General features: G+C 39.7%; 1 protein-coding gene across 4 annotated transcripts; it reads left to right on the top strand.

The window, feature by feature from the left end:
- The first annotated feature begins 9339 nt into the window (after window positions 1–9339).
- On the top strand, window positions 9340–18358 carry FAM216B (family with sequence similarity 216 member B). Of its 4 annotated transcripts, none has more exons than XM_047721683.1 (6): window positions 9340–9442; window positions 9594–10332; window positions 11960–12072; window positions 14552–14672; window positions 16331–16554; window positions 18179–18358. In XM_047721683.1, the coding sequence occupies exons 3-5, from the start codon at window positions 11968–11970 to the stop codon at window positions 16528–16530; spliced, it is 426 nt and encodes a 141-aa protein (XP_047577639.1). In that variant the 5' UTR covers window positions 9340–9442; window positions 9594–10332; window positions 11960–11967; the 3' UTR covers window positions 16531–16554; window positions 18179–18358. The 4 variants fall into 4 exon arrangements, with proteins under 4 accessions (XP_047577639.1, XP_047577638.1, XP_047577636.1 ...); XM_047721682.1 differs by having other exon boundaries at window positions 11954–12072; XM_047721680.1 differs by lacking the exon at window positions 11960–12072.
- Window positions 18359–19768: the final 1410 nt, after the last annotated feature.

Here is a 19768-nt window from a genome sequence, read left to right as displayed (position 1 = left end):
CAAGAGAGGGAACACAAACAGGGGAGTGGGAGAGGGAGAAGCAGGCTTCCTGCTGAGCAGGGAGCCTGATGTGGGGCTTGATCCCAGAACCCTGAGATCATGACCTGAGCTGAAGGCAGATGCTTAATGACTGAGACTTCCAGGTGCCCCCAAAGTATCCTAATTTTCAAATGGAAATAATAATGGATCACATAGCATCAAGCAGAGTATGGTGCGAGTTTTTGATACAAAAGTTGAAGAAATAAGACAAGGCCCAGTGCTAAGTTGTTATGTGCTCTTACAGAGATGTAAATCTAGGTTGACCTAAAGTCATTCATAAGTATTTTTTAGATTCTTGGATTCAGTAGTCCATTCAGCTATGAATTCCTCTAACATGTATCATCCCAAAGATCATAGCTCACCTTCTTATTCCCAGCACTTTAATCAGAGATTTTGTTAAGTACTTTGTGGAAATCACAACACAATCTGTGTAGGGCTTTGCTCTAACTAAATAATGACCCTAACCAAAAGGAAATGAGGTTAGCACAATACGACCTGGTCCTGAGTGATAACTGTCTAATTTATAAATGTTCATAAATTAGGTGTTTGCCATGAAAGTCCAGATTTTGCTAAGAACCAATATCACAAATATACCATTTTCTGGTTATGCAAACATTTGGAAGTAACTACTATAGAAAGTAACATAATGCATAATAAAAAATTACTTTGACAGGGTTGAATGTAAGCATAAAATTATGAAGATAAAATTTAGAGCTTCCTACAATTTTATCATTGTAGGAAGAGGATGATCATCCTTGGAAAATTCTCTTGGATCGTTTACTTGATTATAAATTTAGGATTCCACATGCTAACCCAGATGTGGCTTCTAAGGGAATCAACACTCTCTAGGGAAGTTTAAAAAAGAGTACAATATCTAGATCATAAGAAGTAATTAGGCCCCTCTGAGTCTGCTTTGGTCATTTACATGCTGTCTAGTTCAAGGGAAATGTTTTAGGAGGCCATTGACAGAGCACAGTAGTTCCTAAGTGCCCAGTAAGAATTATAGGAGAAGTTTCTTTTTTTTTTTTTTAAGATTTAAGATTTAATTTATTTATTTGATAGAAATCACAAGCAGGCAGAAAGAGCGAGGGGGCAGGGGGAACAGGCTCCCTGCCCAGAGAGCCCAATGCAGGGCTCGATCCCAGGACCCTGAGATCATGACCTGAGCCGAAGGCAGAGGCCTAACTCACTGAGCCACCCAGGTGCCCCTTTAGGAGAAGTTTCTAAAGTACATGGAGACTAGCTCTAATTAGCCATGACCTAGAAACTTGTGAGTTCATGCCTTATCAGGTGTCCTAGTGAGGTGGGGAGGAATGTTGCTGGGCACAAGTGGCAAAGCAGATGGAAGAGGCTATATATTTCTTTTCCATACAGAAAAGATAAAAGGGGATCATGAGTTGGTGGTAAAAGAAAGCAGGAAAGATGATCTCCTGCAAAAAAGGGAGCCTCGGTCTTTCTCCATTCCTCCCTCTATCAAGATGATGCAGGTGTGGGCAGTAACGTTGATAGTAAGAGCTACCAACACAGGGAAAAGCACAGCAGAGTGATCAGCAGGGCCCACTCTGGAACCAGCCACCTGGGTTTAAATCCTGGGACTTTCACTTAACAGGTATATAGCTACACGAGCCGTTAAAACTCTTTGTGGCCCAGGTTTCTCATCTATCATATAAGACTCAGAGTACTTAGCTCACAGGGTTTATGTGAGGATTAAACAAGATAATATATGTAAAGTTCTCAGACTCTGACCCAGAAGCACTATGTGAGTTTCCCATGGGTCCAGAGCTTGCTGTATTGCAAGCAATATTGTCTGACTAATGTTCAGAACAAACCTAGTAAATGGGAACGAATGAAATAACTTTTCCTACAGATGAGGAAGCTAAAACTTTGAAAGACCAAGAAATCTGTCCAAAGTTATGGAGGCAGAATATTATAGAATCATTCTGCAAAACTCAGATTTTTCTGATAAAACATCTGAGATTTTAACCTCCGGGCTTTATTATCTCTAAGACGATCTCCAAATAACCAGGGAACCCAGCTTATAACTGTGAACAAACAGCCAAACCACAGGTGACAATATTACCTGTGGGTTGTTTTTTGTTTTTTTTTTTTTTTAAGATTTTATTTATTTATTTGACAGAGAGAGACCATAAGTAGGCAGAGAGGCAGGCAGAGAGAGAGAGAGAAGGAAGCAGGCTCCCTGCAAGCAGAGAGCCCGATGCGGGACTCGATCTCAAGACCCTGAGATCATGACCTGAGCCGAAGGCAGCAGCTTAACCCACTGAGCCACCCAGGCGCCCCTACCTGTGGGGTTTTGAAAGAGCTGCAACTGATGCCCACAAAGACCATTCTCTAGTATTAGGTGTGGCAGGCTAGCGTTGTGATGACTGTGCCCAGGATTAATGATCAGTGTACTGGAAAGAAGAGGGAGAAGAAACTGTAAGATGAGACATCATAAGATTTCTAGGTTAACTTTACCAGGTGAGCTGTTTAGAACTGGACCACTAGATCCAAATGCCAAGATGGAAAGCCGTTTCCTATTACTTGGGAGAGAAAAAAAAGACTGTGTTGCATTAAGTTTCTCTTCTCTGGGGTTCATACCGCGTATTGCACTGATAATGGGTTAAAGGATCAAAACAAAAGATACAAAAGCAGAAGACCCAGCAAAAGCAGGAAAGAAGGGAAACACGCAACAAGCCTGATGGGGAACTGGACCACAAAGTGGATTTCAGTGTACTATATCCGCGACTTGGGCTGCAAGGAATTTTCCTTCAGTCATGAACAGAGATCCCAGGAACCAATTTGTGTAGCAGATCTCTCATTATTTAGTTAGAGTTATTTTTGTGGAATCCTCTGATTTCCTAATGGTACTTCCAGTTGTACTGTACACTTACCAGTATGGGTATATTCCCAAACCTGTTTATGTTACTACTCTTGTTACTGGAATTGCATGCTTTAAATATTACACAGACTGATGGCAAGAGCAATCAGCGGTTATTGGTCCAGATCATTTTGGATAAGAGTTCTTCTACATCTGACTACCTGGGAGCCTTCTGATAAATGGGGCTATTGGGAGTTTATACATATAATAAAAGGAATTGTTTTTTAAAAATCTGACTATTTTTAACCTGGAGGCAATGACTTACACAGAATTATTGATTTCACACACATAAAGAACTATCCTTTTGAGGATAATTAAGTTTCTTCTAGGATATGCCATATAGAATGTTCTAGAAATAGGTCTTAAATAAATTGAACAAAATGTAGTAAAGACAACATGTATAATAGAAAGAAGCAAGCCACAGTGCCAGGGAAACCTGGGCATAAATCTTGGTTCCCCCTTGTATGATAATATAAATTGTCAAGTTACTTCTCAAAGCCTCAATTTTTATCTCCATGAAAGTATAATAATAATATTTATCTTAAAGCATTATGAGAAATAAATAAAATAGTCTATCTTGAAGTTCCTAGCACAGTTTCTGGCATTTATTAGACACATAATAAATGGTAGTTCCCTTCCTCATCTTCTTTCCTATCTCTGGAGGTACGAAGCAGAAAAAGACAATTATCTACTTAGACACACTATATCTTAATGCCTAATAGCTTAAGATGTGGATAGAAGTATAAAAATTCCTTCTGGATCAAGGCAGACACTATTGATACTGTCTGTTCCTTACCTACTTAAAAGCCACTTACCACTTTCTTCCTGGATAGCAGCCCTCCACATTTAAGATTGGATAAATACCCTTTAGCTTCTGGGAAAGTCAACCCACCCCCCAACCTAGGAGTTGGCCTAAATCTAGTCCTTTCATGGAAGATCATATTATCTTTAAGTAAACACTCACTCCTTCCCAGGACCTCCTTGAGAAGAGTATCCCTTCCTGCACCACTGACTTTGTGGACTGGAATGCAGCAGAATTAGAGTGTATCAATTCCAAGCCAAAGTTTGCCCCTTAGGGAGCTTCCGACTGGAGGAGATACAGCCTGGGTAGCCCAGGTCTCTAAGAAGGAGAGAGACACAAAGGGCAATTGTCCAGCCACCGTGTCAACTTGCAGCCTAAATCAGGGCCACCTCTGCTTATGAGACATGAGATAAAATTGGGTGGGAAGTGTCTGGAAAATAGTTTTCCTCTGTGATAAGAAAAAAGCAAATGAAGATGAACCCTCTGCTCAGCACCACATCTTGACTTTGATTGAACTAGTCAGCTTCTGACCATTCAGAGAAAGCCTGAAGAGAATCACAGACCCTGGCCCAGAATTACAAACCCATCCCATCAACCATCTTCTACATTTCTTGTAAAGTGACAAGCGTAAATTCTATTGCTTTAAACCAGGATTTGCTTGGCATCTCTGTTATCTGCAGCTGAATATATCCTAAGTGATACATGTCGACACTGAACTCTAGAACTACTGAAGAAGTCTAGTGCATATGACCTAAGCTAATGTATTTGACAACGCCCAGAATTATTTCTGGTTTGTGACCAGATGTCACATATTGTCATTATTTGTGATTTCATTCAGTCAGCACTGCCCTATTGCTCCTCACCGGACACCCAAGCATTTAGGACGTGCCCCAGGAAACTGTGTTTCCCCCCCCATAACCACACAGATGGGCACAGAGCTTTATTCCTTTCAGAGAACCTCCCTTTCCTTTCAGCATGCACCTTCTCCCCAGGTTCAAATGCCCCATGTGTAGCAAAAGTTACTTCTCGAAACTTCAATTTGGCCACCTCCCAAGGGCTCTCGTGCCTCTCCCTGTCTCCTTAGCACATCTGGACCTAAGAAATATATAAGTGAGATTCCCATGCAAAAGGGAAGAAGAGGTGAGACACACCCTGTCCACAAATTCCTCTTTTCAGAGCTACGGGGCTGCCGCTCAAGCCCGTGTGCTGGAGAGATGCCTGAGCTCAGGTGACTGTTCTTCCACTTCTTGGCTGTGGAAACATGGGAAGGTTATGGAACCCTTCTTCACCTCTGTCTCTTCATACACAAAATGGAGCTCATCATAGTGCATGCTAATAGTATTGTTACAAGGCCTAACTGGGTCAATGAAACAAAGGTGCCTAGAAAGGTGTGTAGTGAGCCACAGTTACAGAAGCACTGGCCAGTGTTGTCACTTCAAAGCACAGAATGCTGAAGCTCATGGAGGACGGACAGTATCAGGAAAGGGCAGGATAGCACTATGTGGGGGCTGGGGAGATGGGACATTCTGGCTCATATACAGCCTTTGGAATTAGAGAATTATAGTGCAAGTGACCCAATATCAGGTGTAAACGCCCTTTCCTGCATGCTCATCAAGTCTGTTTTTAAGACATCTGGGATGGGGAGCACATTCTTTCCTGAGGTGGTTCCTTTCATCAGAATTTTGTATCCTGGTGGCTTCTACCTATGGATCTTAATTTCTTCTCTTTGGGAATATACAGAGTAAGTCTAATCTCAAATGTATGAGCTCCTCAAATATTTTGTGAAGCACTGTTTCACCCATCCACTCCCTTCTGCCATGGGTCTTGCCCAGATTCAATGGCTCTTAGGCACATCTCAGTTCATCCTATGACAAAGCACCTCTATTTTCACCACATAGCCCAGTTTTCGTATGTCCTTTGTGTACACACAACACACTGTAGCACAAAGCACATCATGGCAGTCCCAGCTCCTCCCTTGTTTTAGAAATAATACTTCTGTTGATGCAGCCTACACACTCACAAATCCCTCTGGCAGCCTCATTGACTCATGCTGCATTTTCTTTCCCTATGCCTGAACTGCTACTAAGCACCACATTTTCTTTCTGCATTTGTCTGGCTCGAAATAAAGCCCTGATACAGAATATTGCTTTATTATTACTACATTTCATCCTATTAGATGCAGTCCATCACTTTAGCTTGTTGTGAGATCTTTTTTCCATTTGCCATCTGCTCTGTTTTCCATTCCATCTACATCTCTGTCTTCTGGAAACTAGATCTTCATCATCTGAAAACTTAATAAGCTGGTAAAACTGTGGAATAGATCAGAGCATGCCACCAAAACCTATCCAGATTGTCATGGACTCATTAATTAGCACACTTTAGCATAAGTTTTTACCAAGTTTTATATTGCAGGTATCTGTCCATGAGGACTGCTCAAGGCACCTTGTCAATGTAGAAATACCAGGTCTCAACATCTAGAAGTCCCAGAGGTCTCTCTCTATTAACAACAACCACCAAAAAAGGGAAATGACATTGTCTGAAAAACATAGCTGTCAGGACTGATCTTTTAAACGTTTATACAGTTGCTTTGCCAATCTACTGTTGAGTGATAGATGGCGTTTTTATTCAATCCACTTTTTAGAAAACTGGAATACACATGGAAAATGTGTTTGTGGGCAAGGAACTGAGTTTTACACCCATCTCCACTGTGACTGCAGAAATGCCTGGGCAGGTTTGAGGACTGATGGGACTGGCCTGCTGGATACCTATTTGTGTGAAGCCTTCCCTGGAGACTTACGAGAAGGTCGATGACTTGATAATAATGACTATCCTGCTCCAAAGTTATGACGACAAGTTTCTGTGAAACTGAAGCCTCCTCTTACTCAACAAAGCAATACCGTAGATGGGAAAAGAACACACTCATGGAGAGAAAGAATCAAGATGCATGACTTTTGTCTGTAGGAAACAGTTTGACAGGAGGGATAGTTTCTTATTATAGCAATGTGTGTATTGCTCAAATTCTCTTTTATTTCCAAAGGCCAAGGGCAGAAACCACAGACCTCAGGTAACCACGGGTTTGAGTCCTGGCTCTACTGCTTAATAACTATGCCGTAAAAATCTGTTTTTAAAGGACCATTGCTCGTCCTAATGAGAAAGACTTCCTTATAAATTCTTACAATTAAAAAAAAATCATGGTCTTGAATCTAGAATTGTCTACAAACTCCTAGTGAACCTATTCTATTTCCTTTTGACATTATACCTTTTTCTTCCACAGCATTTACTTGGGATTATAGAATCAAAATTAAATCCATAGACAATTTTGTTCTTGGGTTATATTCCATTTTAGACTTTTTTCAGTACTTCTCGAACCTATTTTCCCAAGGTCCTTAGCATAGAGATGACCATATCCAGATTTTGCTTTCCTGCTAATCACTGCATTTAAGCATTCAAAGTAGTTTTTACTCACTGAAAGTGGCTCTTAGAGTCCAAATTGGGACTCATGTTTTCTTGTTTTGAGACCAGTGACTCCTAAAGTGTTGGTATGTGTGAGAGCTTGCGTTTGTGTTCTTGGAGAAGTGGGGGTTTTATGTGAAGAGATCAGAGAAATAAAGCAAGAGAGTAGAGGAATAACTGACACCTACCCCAACCCCCACCAAACAAGACTGAACCCAATAGACTAGGCAGTCCTATGAGAAAGAAAACCTAACAAAGTCTGTGTGAGACTCTTTGAGTGGAGACATCCAAAAGTCCAGGTGATAAACAGCAGCTCATAGTGGGGAAGGGACAGTTCCTTCATTTCATTATGGTGCTCTAAGGCCCTCTGAGGGCTCGGGATAGCATAGGGAGGATATCTGTGCCTAGCAGAGCCATCTCCATGGAGAGATCTGCTGCTAAAGAAAATCCTGGGGAAGGAGCAAGAGTAGAAAGATATGAGCAGGTAATTTCCTTTCCTTTGGGGCTCATGGTTTTCCAGGGAAGTACTTATCTCGGTGCAATATAATTATGCTCTGCCTCTTGGTCTAGCTGACTGGATTCTTTGAATTAGGGTTTAACCTCATCTTGGATCCCTGTCATAGGTCCCTTGTCCTCACTTGGTAATGCCCATGAGATCACATTTAACCTGCTGTGCTATGAAAATGTGTTATTACCCAATTTTCAAGCATTGTTATATAGACACATCACTGTGTTAATCATTGTGTCCCACTACCGTACCAATGTTTCAGCTGTGAAATAGCATGTATCTTTTCTACCAATAGTCAATATTATACTCCTTTAGTAGTTAGCTTTTGGTTGTTTCTATTCTTTTTTTTTTTTTTTTTGTAGTCAGTTTTAATTCCTTTTCAAAGTCGAGTTAGTCTTTGGAAAAATAATTTCTTTGATCAAAATTGACAATATACATGGTTTCATCATTCTTAAATTCTAAGTTATTGACCAAAAACTCCTTGACACTATCTACAGAGCTAGTTAATTATCCTGCTTTTTTTTCTTTAAAAACCCCAAACTTGAGTGGTAATAGGCAAACACTGACTGTATATCTAAGTACTTCAGCCTCCCACCTGGCATCAAAGAGACAAGAGGTATCTCTTAGATTGTTGCTGATGGTACTGCCACATGTTCAGATAGTGTTCAATATCTCTCAGCTTTGTACTTGCCCTTCTATACCCTCCTCTTTACCAAAGTAGTGGAAAGACTACAAAATGCATTTTGTAGAATCCCTCACCAACCAGCATCCAATGGGAGACAGAAGATGGAGAGTTGGAGGGGGCAGGGAGAAGTCACTTTTACAGTTTCTGCTTGCATCTGTGGTAGTGGCAGCATCAGCAATGACATCAAGGACAGCAGCAGTGGGGACAGTGATGGTGGTGACAGCAACTGTAACACTGGCATTTGGGACAGAACCTAGAAGCTGGGGCACTGGATGTGTGTCAGGTCCTGAAGGTGCTATTCAGGCTGTGTTCCAATAGAAGTAGCCACAATGACAGAGAGTTTATGGACTCTGGGTAAAATTGTGTTTTTTTTGTTTTGTTTTGTTTGTTTTTTTGAAGATTTTATTTATTTATTTGACAGAGAAAGAGAGATCACAAATAGGCAGAGAAGCAGGCAGAGAGAGAGGGGGGGAAGCAGGCTCCCCACTGAGCAGAGAGCTCAATGCAGGGCTTGATTCCAGGACCCTGAGATCATGACCTGAACTGAAGGCAGAGGCTTAACCCACTGAGCCACCCAGGTGCCCCTCTGGGTAAAATTGTTTTCCCTGTTTCCTCCAGCTCCAGGTCTGACAGTGGTTGAGGGTAATTGCCAATCTTTGCGCAAGTTGACCTTTCTTGTTTTGCTCTTCTGGCTCACTCCAATACTTTCATCACAGATTTCTTCCATTAAATTCCTCTTCGTTGAACACTAGAATCTGGGTCTATTTTCCTGGTTATGCAGGGACTGATGCCTGCTGCTATGAATCAGCCCGTGTGTGTAGCAGTCAGCAGATGTGGTGTGCCCTGGAAGCCATTTCATCATATGCTGGGAAAACATTCAAGGAAGACTCAATTGATGACGTCAGCCCTGCTGCAACTGTTCTTTATCTCTCAGTAGAGACTCGCCAAACTCTCAGATCCAGTGAGAGATTTGTGGTATTCACAGGCTTTTATAGACTCTTGTTTCTGCCATGTTTATTCCCCAGAAGGTCTGTATTTAAATTATTGAAAAAAAGGAAAGCAAACTTCCTGTGTCTGGTAAGTCCCTTCTTCCTTCCCTAAGCTACACAATTCATCACTCTCATCGCCCTGGTTTTTTCTTCCCTTTAAATGCCTAAGAATTTTGAATTTGTGGTTTTCTTTTGGTATTTCATCCTCCATTTTTCCTAAGAAGTTTTCATTTTTACAGATAATCTGGCATTCAGAAGGAGGATTTTCATGGAAAAAAAGGAAGTCTGTGGTAATAAAGCTAGCCCAGAGGAAGGGGTAACATTGCTTTCATGAGTCAGCTTAAAATGTGAGGTTTATGCTGATGACATCAGTGTGGGCAAGATCCCTGTGCCACAGGTTCATTAACATCAAACAGAGCTTCAATCCAAGGTAAAAAATGGGAATATCTTACTCCTCCAAAACGTAAGAAAGGACTATTATCTTGAGCAATGGGACAATTCCATAGGTTACTACAGTAAAATTCACACCCATACCTCTACATTTAGAAACTGTTCCTTCACCATTCTGAGCAATGCAGGTGGATGGTATTGACTTCAAATATGGGAAATACTTACATAATGGCCCATTGCCTTGGTGGATTTCTTGACCTTTAATATTCAGCCTCCTGTCTCCAAGCACTTTCTTTTCTCATATCTGTACATAATGTCGATATGGTAGACTTAGAAGCTGGCACTTGATGAGACACAAAATTTGGAAGAAAAAAGATAAACTGTGCAGTTGCATGTTGCCCAGAAGCAGGGAAAGGCATGCAGCCAAATTCCTGCAGTGCCTTGTATCGCCACATGACGTTGCTTGGATATCAGCTTATCAACAGACTGAGTTCCTACTGCCACCTTCACATGAAGAAAGAGACCTTGCAAGGAAACAACACTGATCACCAGTACCAGCTTTTAAAAAGAGGAAGATCACAATACAGGGTAAGTCCTTTAAGCAGATTTCTCCTTTTTGTTTCAGACAAAAGATATTTGGTTGATTTGTCCTCCTTGAATTCTCTATGCACTTTAATCAAACTTTACCAGGTATAGTCCACTCAAGCAGGTTAAGATGGATTGCCTGAGCAATAGCCCAAGAAAAGCACCTATGAGTTGTTGCCACAAGAAAGATCGTCAGTCATTTCCTTATGCTATTTGAGGAAAGAAGAAATCTTTCTAGCTTTGAAGTATATTTATGCTCTGCTCTACAGATCTGGAAAATGGGAGGAGGGATACTGAGATTATCTGAGTACAGGATAGAGTGCTGGCTTCTATCACAGAGAATATTAAAAGAGTATATCTTTGTTGGTATAGCTTCTGAAGTGCACATTGAGGGAAAGCTGTAGTAAATAAAATATTTATAGTTTAATTTATAAGTTTTATCACGGAAACAGGACACAAAGAGATGTTGACTGATGTTTTCCTAATAAATTTCTCTTCTGGAAGATCTGAGCCTTTGCTTTGTGAACTCAGAAGCAGAGATTCCTCCCATGTTAAAATATGTCTACAGTGTGTGCATGTGGGTGCTCTTGCGTGTGCAGGTGTGTGAGCATATAAGTGGAGAGGAGAGGGAGAGAAGGAGCTCACACATAAAGTGAGAGCTTTCTAGAGCCATGATCTCAGTTAATCAAACAACCCAATGGGGTAGGTTTGGCAAGGACAAAGGTGTGAGCAGAGGGGAAAACGTTTGGAATTCTCACTTTATGCCTTGGCAACCCTAGTCTAATACATCCACTATCCTTTGATTATGTTTTTTATTATTATAAACATCTCAGATTCCAAACCCTACACTATATAGGAAGGAAAAAAGACTTACTCATAGCAGCTGTGACTCCTTCATTTTTTCAGGCAAGTGGCAAGAAATACAGCTAAATTTAACAGCTTCTTTTATACTACACTGCTACAAAATTACAAATTGAAATGTGCAAGACATGGAGAATAATGTAAAGAAATACTAGACTGTCACTAAAAATCATATTTTTTAAGGGATATTCCATGAGCTGGGAAAGGGCACAACATATAGCATATGGTCTCTCTTTTCGAAAATCACACAAAATGTACACAGAAAAAAAAAGAGTAAAAGGAAATCAATCAAATGACACCAATAGTTATGGACAGTTAGATTACGGATAATCATATTTTCTTCTCCAATTTTTAGATTTTTTCCAAATTTTCAAAAATGACATATATTACTTTTATAATCAGATAATGTAATAACTATTATTTAAAATGATCAAGAAATAACTTGTGACCTGATGTGGTCCTATAGTCCACCTGTTGCAAAACCCAAGATAAAGCAGAAAGACAAAGAACTCTCAATTATTCTTTCCATCAACAGGGGGTGAGAACAGGGCAAACTGCAGAACCAAGCAGTCTGCTGAGATCAAATTACTTAGAAACATGTGAGGAAACTTTTTATCCCTTGACATAAATAACATTTATTTATGTATTTATTTATTTACTTGCTTACTTACTTTACTTGCTTGCTTACTTATTTACTTAGGTCCATTCCCAAAATAGGATGAACAAAATGAAATTTCATGCTATGCTTTATTGTTCCTTGGAGGTATAGGATAAAGAATGGGAGAAAAACAGAAAAGACAACAAAAACTTTGGAATGTTCCACGGATTCCTTGCATTCGGGTCCCTTCGGCTGCGTACACCCACAATGCTTCCTTAATGAAGGTATAGTGGGTCATTGGCTAATGGAGGGAACTTGCGTGTCTCTCCCTCAAAAAGACCTCAAGGCTTGAGGTCTTTTTCTCCTGTCTCTGTTTATCCAGCTTTAGGTAACATCAGGCCCAACACAGGCACTCAGTGCATGTTGATGGCAGGCATGGTGAATGAATGAGCAATTGGATGGTCCGGTCCTATACTCATCCCATTTCAGGAGCTCTGTAGATGGTCTCATCTTCATTGCTAAAGCTCAGTATTGACCACACTGTGGCTCCCTGCTAGAGAGCTATGGTAGCTCCTTTCAGTCACAGTTATTTAAAGTCATTCTCATTAATACTTTTTGCAAAAATTTCAGTTCTCTTCTATCCCCTCAAGGAAGGATAAACAACGGGGTAAGAATATTAGGACTAAGAGTTAAGAAGTTTAGATCTCTGCTAAGGAAAAGCCATAGACTGCTTTTTTTCTCTGTAAAATAAAACCATAACTTTTAAGATTTTATCTTATATAATGGAAACTCTCATTGCCCTTTAGAGCTTTGCTTTTGAAACTGACTTGCTATTTTCATATTATATTGTTCTCCATCATTTGAAAAGGCTTAATTAAGAATCAATTATCTTCTTCAAAGATTTTCTTTTAAAACTTCTAACTCAGAAACTGTAAAGTTCAAATGATGCCTCAAATCGTGAAGTATTTGGCTTTCCTACTTTCACTCTGGATATATTTTTGATACCAAGCTTAAGGTCTCTAGACATCAAAAAAAAGAAAAAAATCTGACTCACAGGTTTCAACTCCACCCAAAATTTCTAACAGATAAAAGCCACTTTACTGTTATATATAATTAACTTAAATTTAGTTTCCATTACAATGGTTATCAACTACTTTTGAAACTTCTATCACTGTTTTGAATTTTTTGGCCTAGGGTGAACTTATTTCACCTTGGTTTTTCTAGAATACTGAGGCCAGTATCATTGTAAGCACTGATAACAGATTAGGTAGGTAACAGTAATTGTAGTCCAAGTCCTTCTTGTTCCTCCTTTGCACTGCATGGCAGCCTTCTAAATGCTCTCCCTACCAATGGCCTGTCTTCCCATAAGCTCATTCTCCATGGTGGGCCAGAGTGATCTTTCTAAAACTCAGATCTTGTCAACTTCAAGTATGGCATTTCAGGTTGGATAATTCTTTGTTGTGAGGGACTGGGAGGTTGTCAAGCGCACTGTGGGATGTTCAGCTGAGCTCCTGGTCTCTATCTGCCGACTGCCAGTAGCATCCATCTTCCATTTCAGCATTTATGACAACTGAAAATGTCTTCCCACATTGCCAAATGTTCTTAGTGGTCAAAATCACTCCAGTTGAGAACCACTGACTTAAATAAAGACCTTCAATGGTTCCTCATATTAAAGGTAATCTTTCAACTCTTTTTTAATTATAATTTTTAAAATTTGCATCTAAACATTGCCTGTAAGGCTTCCATGATCTTCCCCTGCCTGTCTCTACAGTCTTCCCCAACTCAGACCCTATATTCTGCTTGAAGTAGGAAAAAAAAAAAAAAAAAAGTCTGGTTCCTAATATATCCAGACATTTTGTGCCCCATGTGAAAATCATACTACGTTCTCCCTTCTCCCATTCATTAGCCTTTCTTTTTCTTCTATCACAGTGGTTTTCAAATTTTGTTGTCTTTGTATCAGAATCACCTAGAGAGTTTGTTAAAACCCAGAGCGCTGGGCCCCACTCCCCAGAGTTTAGGATTCTGTAGATCTAGGATGGGGCCTAAGAATTTGCATTTCTAACATGTTCCCAGGTGAGGCCGATGCCCTTTGAGAACCAGTATTCTAGTTCCTTGTCACTCTTAAGACTCAGATGTTTTGGTCACCTCATTGACAAAGTCTTCCTTGACTGCTGCAGGAGACTTTGTTTTCCTTTTCTGTTTTTGTAGCACCTTTAAAATAACAATGTTGAACCTTTATCACATTACCCAACTGCTCATCCAGCTATCTCCCCTGCCTACTGACAACTCTTGATAGAAAGTTCTCTTGTCCCCATTCACTGGCCTGGCCTATGTCAGGCCAATGTGCAGATTCTCACAGCCTACCTTCCTCAACAAGGATCATTATAGAGGAATAAAAGTATAAAATGTTGGAAATTCTTAGATGCCTTTTAGCCCAAATCTTTGACCTACTTGCCTAGAATCTTTATTTACCCAGTTTCACTAACACACAGACCAATGGAAGTTGTAAAGTAAATTATGGTAAGACATGACCCAATTGTTTTCTGGTTGTTAAATGTATATATATATAAAATTGTTAAACATATATATGTGTGTGTGTGTGTGTGTGTGTGTGTATATATATATGTATATATATATATATATATATATGTATATGTATATGTATATATATATATATATCTTATTTTCAGCTTTGAATCCATTACACTCTTCATCCTATAGACCTCCACTAACTCATCAAAATCACCTGTTCTGCTTTGATAGGACCTGACCCAAGGGCAGCAACGCTACTTTTACAGCATCATGAGGATTTACAATTCCAGGCCCCAGTGGGAGGCCCTGCGGAACCGCTATATTCACAGCCTTCAGCACCAGCAGCTGCTTGGTGAGTTTTAACTACCCGACCTAAACCAGACACCCTTGGGAGGGCCTCGTGTGCTACAGCCGGAAGTCACGTTTCCCGATAAATAATTCAAGTAGAATGGCCTCTGCCAGCGCGCTATTTTATAACATGGTTGGCAGGCCATGTTTAAAAATGATTATCCCTGACAATAGAAAACAAGGTTTTATGGGTAAATTAAGAGGGTTTCACGAAATCAGAGTACAGATTGCCATAAAATGTCAACAACTGTCTGAGATTTACAGGAACTTGATCTAGTAGAAATGGCAATGGGCTTAGGCAGATGGTCTAGGCTCAAACCACAGCTCAGCCCCTTGCTGGATATGCAAATTCAGAGGCTTGCTTTACTCATGACAGTAACAGTTACACTTATTAAGCATTTACCACATTCCAGATATTGTGCTGGGAGCTCTAAACACAACATCTCATTTTCCCAGACCCATGCCTAGCCAATGTCAGGGCCACTGCCAGCAAAGAGCATACGTTTTCACCCCCATGCTCTGACATCTCTCTTTAGTAACCTCGTGGGATTTTACAAAGTACAAATGAAATAATGGTTGCAAAAGACCGTCACAGACTTTAAGAGACAACATTCAGAGGTGTGATTTTTGTTAAGTCCCTTTTCTTCCAGGAAATGTTTTCAGTCTCCAGCTGGCCTCTATTACACTCTTCTGACCCCGGCAGAGCTTTCTTTTTATAAGCAGCTCACTTCACATTAACACATCTACCTTACATTGCTGTTCCTGTCTTCGCACCAAAGGAAGACATGGTTTTTGCCAATGACTGAGGAACATGAGCAGTAACGATAGATTCCTGTTATTAGACCTCCCTTTGTGCCTAGCACAGTTCTAAGCACTTTGCATATATTGCCTTACCTCAAACTCAAGACACCTCTATATGGTAGGTGCCTTTATAATGAACATTTTATAGAAGAGAAAATTGAGGCATGGATAAGAAATCGTTTGACCAGGATCATGCGACTAGTAAAAAGCAGACCCAGGATGCAGCCTGCTCCCCAGGATGGCCTGAATTCCTGCAGAAGCATCACCTACTAGCTTTGTTGGTAGAGTAAAACTGCATAGAGGCCAGTAAAACCACAGCCAGGATCGTCAGTATTTAGTGCACATAAAACCTACCTGCCTACGTTATCAACATGCAGATTACAGGCCAAACTCTGAGTGTCTGATTAGGAAAGTCTTTGGAGTAGAGCCAGAAATCTGAAATTTTAAAAAGCATTATTAAATGTGGTCTCAGCCTGATCAATCTGTAGTGGGTGGTCTGCAGGCTACACTTTAAAAACCCTGACAGAGATTGAATACCTCTGTTTCCGGTTTGAAGAAAGTTTTCAAAACAAAGATATGCAATGCAGGCTCAGATTACTCAAGGCCCAACTACCTCTCCGAGTGATTTGTCATGTTAATCAATGACTAGGTATTTATTAACTTACTGAATGAAAAATGCAAAAGAAGAAAAGTCTACTTCCCATCCTCAAAGATCATACAATCTGGGTGTGCTAAACATAACTGTCACTACCCTGTAAAGTAGAAAAAATTTTATGAATTCGTAAATATTTGCAGGGTTGTTTGCTTATTTGTTTTGTAAGCCTGTTGACTTGGAACTTCTTCTCATTTCTCTCCCCTTAGGCTATATTACTCAACAGGAAGCCTTGGCTTGTGCCGCTGTACTTAGAGATTCAACCAAGAGAGCCTCAGCTAAGGTGGCTCCTCAAAGATCCATCCCCCAGAAGCCTTCAACCATGACAAGAACGTGGCTGCCAGCCCTACCTGGGTCTGTGGTTCGACCCAGGGCTCAAAGTGCAGGGCCTGGATCCATCAGGAATTGAGACTTCGCACAAGCTCTGAAACAGGTAATTTGCCCATGTACCCCCAAATCTAGTGGGTGCTAAGTGCATATTCCTTGTATGAGAATGAAAAAAAATAACTTCTAACACATACCCTATACCTAGAAATAATCTCTTTCCCACTCCCATAAATTCTACCAGCAAGAATATGTTGGGGGGTTTAAGAGCAATGGAACTAAGTGTAAACACGCCTTCCACTCCACACATAATCTGTGGAGTGAAATGACTTTTGAAGCTTTCAAAGTAAATTTGAAATAATTCCTTTGAATTATAAATTCTATTATAAATTCTATATTTAAATTATATTTAAATATATTTAAAATCTATTCATATTTTTATTTATTTATATTTTATTTATCATATAAATTATATAATTTATGACATATATAAATTATACAATTTATTTTATATAATAAATTTTATCATTTATTATTTATATATTTATTTATTCTAGATTATATTATTTATTTATATTATATATTCATATAATTTATTTATATAAATATATATATTAGATATATACATATATTTAAATTATATATAAATACTATATTTATATAGAAATATATTTAGATTATATATAAATACTATATTTATATATAAATTATATATATGTTATATATATATAATTATAAATTATAAAATTCAAATAATTCCTTTGAATTAGAACCTCTCAGACAAAGCTCAAGAACAGTGAAAATGCAAAAGTCATCAGAGGCAGCCAGGTCCCCAGACACTGGGTGACTATGGAAGCCACCCACGGCAGATTTTGAAAATACACAAACCAACACCAAGTTAATACTAACTTATACTAGGCAGGGTTTCCAGAGTCCTGTCATCTCAGCAGCAACTGGCCTCTGCATTTCCATGTCCTCCTTCCTCTCTTCTTTCCCATCAAGCAATAGCATTTAACTTGGCCCCAAATCTTCTAGTTCTTGCCTGACTCCATCCCTTTGTGTCTTCTTAAAACTTGGACTTCATCAACTTACCACAGCTGGGTTCATTCTATAGGGCTATAGTTGACCTTAACCCAGGTGAGAGAATTCAGGCACACATCTTCCCCTGGCAACTAAGATATACTCTGAGCAGAACAAGAAATAGCCCTTAATGAATGGGTCTCAACTCTACCCTTGCCATGGCCTCATTGGTTTTAAGCAAGCACAGAAGACGAGACATATAAATAAAAAAAAAAAAAAAATGAGGGACGCCTGGGTGGCTCAGTTGGTTAAGCAGCTGCCTTCGGCTCAGGTCATGATCCCAGTGTCCTGGGATCGAGTCCCACATCGGGCTCCTTGCTTGGCGGGGAGCCTGCTTCTCCCTCTGCCTCTGCCTGCCATTCTGTCTGCCTGTGCTCGCTCGCTCTCCTCTCTCTCTGACAAATAAATAAAATCTTTAAAAAAAAAAATGAGATAATGATTCAAAACAACATATAATGGTATAGTGTGGTATTAGTTATATTTAATAATTATTTTCATCACTAGTGATTTTGTGTGCGTAGAATGTCAGTCACCGCCACCAGTGTTCACAAAAAGTCAAAATTTTTAAAATGCCTTTTCTTTATCTTTATTCTAAATGTTCAGCCTCCTTCCTTCATTTAAATCAGCCAATGACTCTTTCATGCCCCTAAAAGGAGTTGCCTGAGAGGGAATTACAGACTTGCTTGACAAGGGATGTGCGGACATTGATCTGGAAGGAAGATGCTATGCCATTACAAGAAAAAGAAAAAAAAAAAACAAAAAACCTCATTGATGATGATGTTTATCTTTTCTCTGTAATCATTCATAAAGAATAAAGTTTCTTGACCTCTGTATGTCCTGGTCCTGACTCATATACTCTATGGAGCTTTTCAGTTCTAAATTAAGAATTATTAGGTAGGCTTAAAAGAAGAAAAACAATAATGGAACTACAGGGAGCTATAGGGTAGCCTTCCTGAGGGACTGAAGTTCATGGCAGATTTCACCTGGCCTGTACTGGTTCTTCCATTGCTTCCATAATGGCCCTTTTATTCCCATGAACTTCTTACATGCACTTTTTAAAATTGAGGTTTAGTTGACACACAACATTACACTAGTTTCAAGTGTACAACACAGTGATTCGACAACTCTAAACATTATGCCAGGCATGCACTTTTACCTTAGATTTTTTTTTTTTTTTTTTGATGGGCATGGATATTTGCTGTGTAAGCCTTAACTAGTGATGCAGAATATTAAGGAGGGCACTTAAAATTCTGAGCTGCATTCCTGCATCAAAAATCTCGGAAGCACCTTATTTCCAATAGAGGCTTTTAAGAGCTAATTGGCAAGTGAATGTCAGAGGCCCATGAAAAGGACAAATCTAAGTTGGTGTAGAAGGTCCCACTTGTTGGTTCTCCCGACAGAAAGATAACGCCCTCCCTCTTGAGCCCTACACCCAAAGCCTATGAGGAATATGGCTGTTTATGGTTCTAGAAGAAAGGCATTCACCTGAGATGACCTGAGAAAAACAAAGGCGAATAGAGGACAATCTGTAATACCAGCTTTGTTTATCCATTCCCTAGTTGATGAACAATTGAATTATTTCTAGTTTTGGACTATTACAAGTAAAATGCTGTAAATATTTTCATGTAAGCCTCTGTGCGCACAGAAGTTTTTGTTTCTCTTGAATAGCTATCTAGGAGTATAATTACTAGGTCACATGGCAGACTAAGGTTTAACTTTATAGGATAGCGTCAGGGTGTTTTCCTAAGTAAACACCCCACTTTGCATTCCCACTAGCAATGTATACAAAGTTCAAGTTGTTTCACATCCTTGCAATGTCAGACATTTAAATTTTCGTATTCTAGTGGCTATGGCTGCTGGCTGAAGATATTATCACTATTAAATACAGTCACCTTCTTACTTGGAACCATGGCAAATTTCAGGGAAGGAGTTTATCGTAGGCAAGAAGGTGGTGATGGCAATAATCTTGGGCATTTAATAGAAGAAATTTCAAAGTTTAACAGTTAATACTGATAAAGCAACTCCTCAGCGTTTTTCCCCCCACTTGGGGAAGCAAAGGGTTGGAGGAGGTAAGGAAGAAGAAAAAGAAGCAACCCCTGTCGGAAGCACCATCCCTGGCCCAAACTGTCTAAAACACACAGAACTGGCCTCAGCACCTTCTCACTTTTCCTTGTTCACGTTGTTCTTCAGGTTCAGCAACCATACTCCACCACCACCACGATCTTTCCACACTATGTTACTTA

This window comes from Lutra lutra, chromosome 3, assembly GCF_902655055.1.
Source record: "Lutra lutra chromosome 3, mLutLut1.2, whole genome shotgun sequence".
NCBI lineage: Eukaryota > Metazoa > Chordata > Mammalia > Carnivora > Mustelidae > Lutra > Lutra lutra.
Note: the sequence above shows the minus strand (reverse complement) of the source record. Positions and strands in the feature narration are given on the sequence as shown.

What these genes read in the sequence shown, in the direction of transcription:
- FAM216B (XM_047721680.1), top strand. Translation starts at nt 10,162, where the DNA reads ATGCAGCCAAATTCCTGCAGTGCCTTGTATCGCCACATGACGTTGCTT. An exon ending in GAGGAAGATCACAATACAGG is followed by an intron (nt 10,333 to 14,551) that starts GTAAGTCCTTTA and finishes CTGCTTTGATAG; the next exon opens with GACCTGACCCAAGGGCAGCA. An exon ending in TCAGCACCAGCAGCTGCTTG is followed by an intron (nt 14,673 to 16,330) that starts GTGAGTTTTAAC and finishes CTCTCCCCTTAG; the next exon opens with GCTATATTACTCAACAGGAA.